General features: G+C 45.6%; 1 protein-coding gene across 1 annotated transcript in view; it reads left to right on the plus strand.

The window, feature by feature from the left end:
* Dnaja3 (DnaJ heat shock protein family (Hsp40) member A3) overlaps positions 1-3,263 on the plus strand; it is a 26,401-nt gene that overhangs the window by 7,421 nt on the left and 15,717 nt on the right. The window contains exon 4 of the mRNA XM_005349249.3: positions 1,670-1,870. Within this exon, the coding sequence (XP_005349306.1) occupies positions 1,670-1,870 (201 nt within the window). The remainder of the gene's footprint in view (positions 1-1,669; positions 1,871-3,263) is intronic.

Below are 3,263 nucleotides of genomic sequence, written 5' to 3' on the forward strand. Positions count from 1 at the left end.
AACTCACAGAGATCCGCCTGCCTCTGCCTCCCGAGTGCTGGGATTAAAGGCGTGTGCCACCATCGCCCGGCCTTGGTTGTTGGGCTTTTGTTTGTTTGTTTGTTTTATTCTTTGGGGGCCCACCACCCAGCTCCCAAATAAAATAAATATACCGAGACTTATTCTTACTTATGAAAGCCTGGCGTTAGCCAGTTTCTGGCCAGTTTTTCTAATTTAAATTAACCTGTTTCTCTTCTATATTTTGCCTCTGGGCTATTTACCTTTCTTTATTTCTTTTTTTTTTTTATTGAGAAAAGGAAAAAAAAAGTTTCCCCCTCCTCCCAGCCTCCCATTTCTCTCCCCCTCCTCCCACCCTTCTCCCCCTCCCCCCTCTTTATTTCTATATATGTCTTTCTTCCCTTCTTACTCCATGACTGGTTGTGTGGCTGGGTGACCAGCCCCTGATGTCCTCCTCTTCTCTCCTCTACCCCAGCCTGGATTTTTCTCCTATTTATTCTCTCTGCCTGGTAGCCCTGCCTATTTCTTTCTTCTGCCTTGCTATTGGCCATTCAGGTCTTTATTAATCAGGTGTTTTAGTTAGGCAAAGTAGCATAGCTTCACAAAGTTAAACGAAATCGTCATTAAACAAATATTCCATAGAATAAACAAATGTAGCATGTCTTAAGCTAATATTCCACAACAGGTTTTCTCTGTGTAACTGCCCTGGCTGTCTTGGAACTCACTCTGTAGACAGGCTGACCTTGAACTCAGAGAAATCTGCCTGCCTCTGCTTCCTGAGTGCTGGGCTTAAAGACATTTGTCTTCATGCCAGGCTCATAAAAATTATTTGTAAAAAAGATCATCTGCTGAGGAGTACCACATTGACAACCTGTAGGTTGTAACATCAGAGAAACTGGTGGCTGCTCCGTGTAAGAAGCTGGAAGCCTTTGAATGGGAGGCCAGTGATAGCAGCCTGGTCTGGGGCTGCAAGCCTGAATAGCTGTCCTGGAACTAGCTCTTATAGACCAGGCTGGCCTCGAAGTCACGGAGATCCACCTGCCTCTGCCTCTTGGGCGCTGGGATTAAAGGCATGTGCCACCACTACTCAACTAATTTTTACATTTTTTTATTTTCCTGTTTTTATTGCCCTGAGGACTGAACCCAGGGCTGTATGCATGCTTAACAAATGCGCACCACTGAGGTCCAATGTGATTTTGTTTTTTGTTGAAACAGGGTATCACTGTGCAACCCAGACTATCTTCAAGCTCATCTCCTTGCTTTAACCTTCTGATTGGTGGGATTACAGGCATTCACCACTCACAATGCCTGGCTTTTGTAGAATGTTTTGCACATAAGACTACTTAGTTAGGGGGCTGGAGAGAGGACTCAGCAGTTAAGAGCACTGACTGTTCTTCCAGAGGCCCTGATGGTGGCTCACAACCATCTGTTATGAGATCTGGTGCCCTCTTATGGTGTTCAGGCATACATGCAGGCAGAATGTTATAAACATAAAAATTAAATTAAAAATAAAAAAATAGACCACTTAGTAAATGTGATAGGCTTACGTGGCGTGAGCTGTTGTCTCTATACCTGAGCCTTAGAAGACCCAGAAATGCCTGATTGCTGTGTCATCTTTCACTGTAGGTGTAGACCCAGAAATGCCTGATTGCTGTGTCATCTTTCACTGTAGGTGTTGTCTGATGAAGCAGAGAGGAAGCGTTATGATACTTACGGCTCTGCTGGCTTTGATCCTGGAGCCAGCAGCTCTGGGCAGAGCCAGTGGAGAGGAGGGCCCTCTGTTGACCCGGAAGAGCTATTCAGGAAGATCTTTGGGGAGTTCTCATCATCTCCTTTTGGAGATTTCCAGACTGTGTTCGATCAGCCTCAGGAAGTAAGTTCTTTCTTTATTTTTAAATTTATTTTTGTGTTTTTGAGAAAGGGTCTCACATCGTAGCCCTGGCTAGCCTGGAACTCACTATGACCAGGTTGACCTTGAACTCACAGAAATCTGCCCGCCTCTGCTTCCCAAGTGCTGGGATTAAAAGTCATGCCATCATGTACAATGTGCCTTATTTTAAATGATTAACTTTTAAGCAAAAGTGAGACAGTGTTTAGTTTCTGTTTCTCAGAAAGGCAATGGAATGATCCAGAGGCAGCCATTTGGCAGAAGAAATTTAGGAATATTTGGAAAAACCCTGTAGGTAGTAATGAAGGTGTCCGTTGTGATGTTATTAACAGTCAGGTGGCATTGAAGGCCCTCAGACCCTCGGCAGAGTGATTTTATCTAAAGCAGCACTCTCCACCTGTGGGGCTGCCTGTCAGATATAGATTATGATTTATAACAGTAGCAAATTTACAGTCACGAGGTGGCAATGAAATAATTGTATGGTTGGAGTCTCCACAGCATGAGGAACTGTTCTAAAGGGTCACAGCATGAGGAAGGCTGAGAACACTGCCCTAGAACATCCCTGTTAGCCTGGGAAGCTCAGTCAGCCCAGCAGGAAGAGACTGCTGGTGAGATCTTCCAGAGCTCTGTCCTAATGAGATGCTGTCAGAGTCGAGGAAGGAAGAGAAATGTTCCAGGGTCTAGGTCACAGTTACGGACCATTCCAGCTTTTCGTTAGTACTGTTTTAATTCTGTTGCTGTAAGAACATACCTGAGACAGCTCTAAAGGTGGGGCTGTCGGGTGGCTCAGCTGGTGAAGAGCACATGCGGCTCGTGCAGAGGACTCGAGTTCCAGGGATCCTACTTCCGCTTCTCTTCTCCCTGGGCACTAGGCACACATGTGGTGCACATACATAGAGGCGAAACAAAATAAAATCAAGTGGAAAGGTTTCTTTTGGCTTACAATTGTAGAGATTTGAATGAAGGGTCTGTTGGTCCCACTGTTTCAGGGCCTGGGTAAGGCCTTATATAATGGCGGGGAGTGTGGAAAAGCAGGGCTGCTCACCTGATCCTGATTGTGAAGGGAAGGAGTGCAGACTGGCACCCAAATCCTCTTTGATGACACATCTCCAGTGACGTAAAATCTCTCACCAGGCCACACCTCTTCAAGGTCCACTGCTTTCCAGACACAGTACTAAGATGAAAACCAAGCCTTGGCCCTTGGGAGATAATCTAGATTTAGGCCAAAGCAAACGCCACATGCAGATATTAGTCCTGTCTTCAGCTATTGAAGAATTAATTTTCACTTAATACATTTTAAAATCCGGCCGGGCGGTGGTGGCGCACGCCTTTAATCCCAGCACTCGGGAGGCAGAGGCAGGCGGATCTCTGTGAGTTC

The sequence above is a fragment of the Microtus ochrogaster genome, chromosome 7 (genome assembly GCF_000317375.1).
Source record: "Microtus ochrogaster isolate Prairie Vole_2 chromosome 7, MicOch1.0, whole genome shotgun sequence".
Lineage (NCBI taxonomy): Eukaryota > Metazoa > Chordata > Mammalia > Rodentia > Cricetidae > Microtus > Microtus ochrogaster.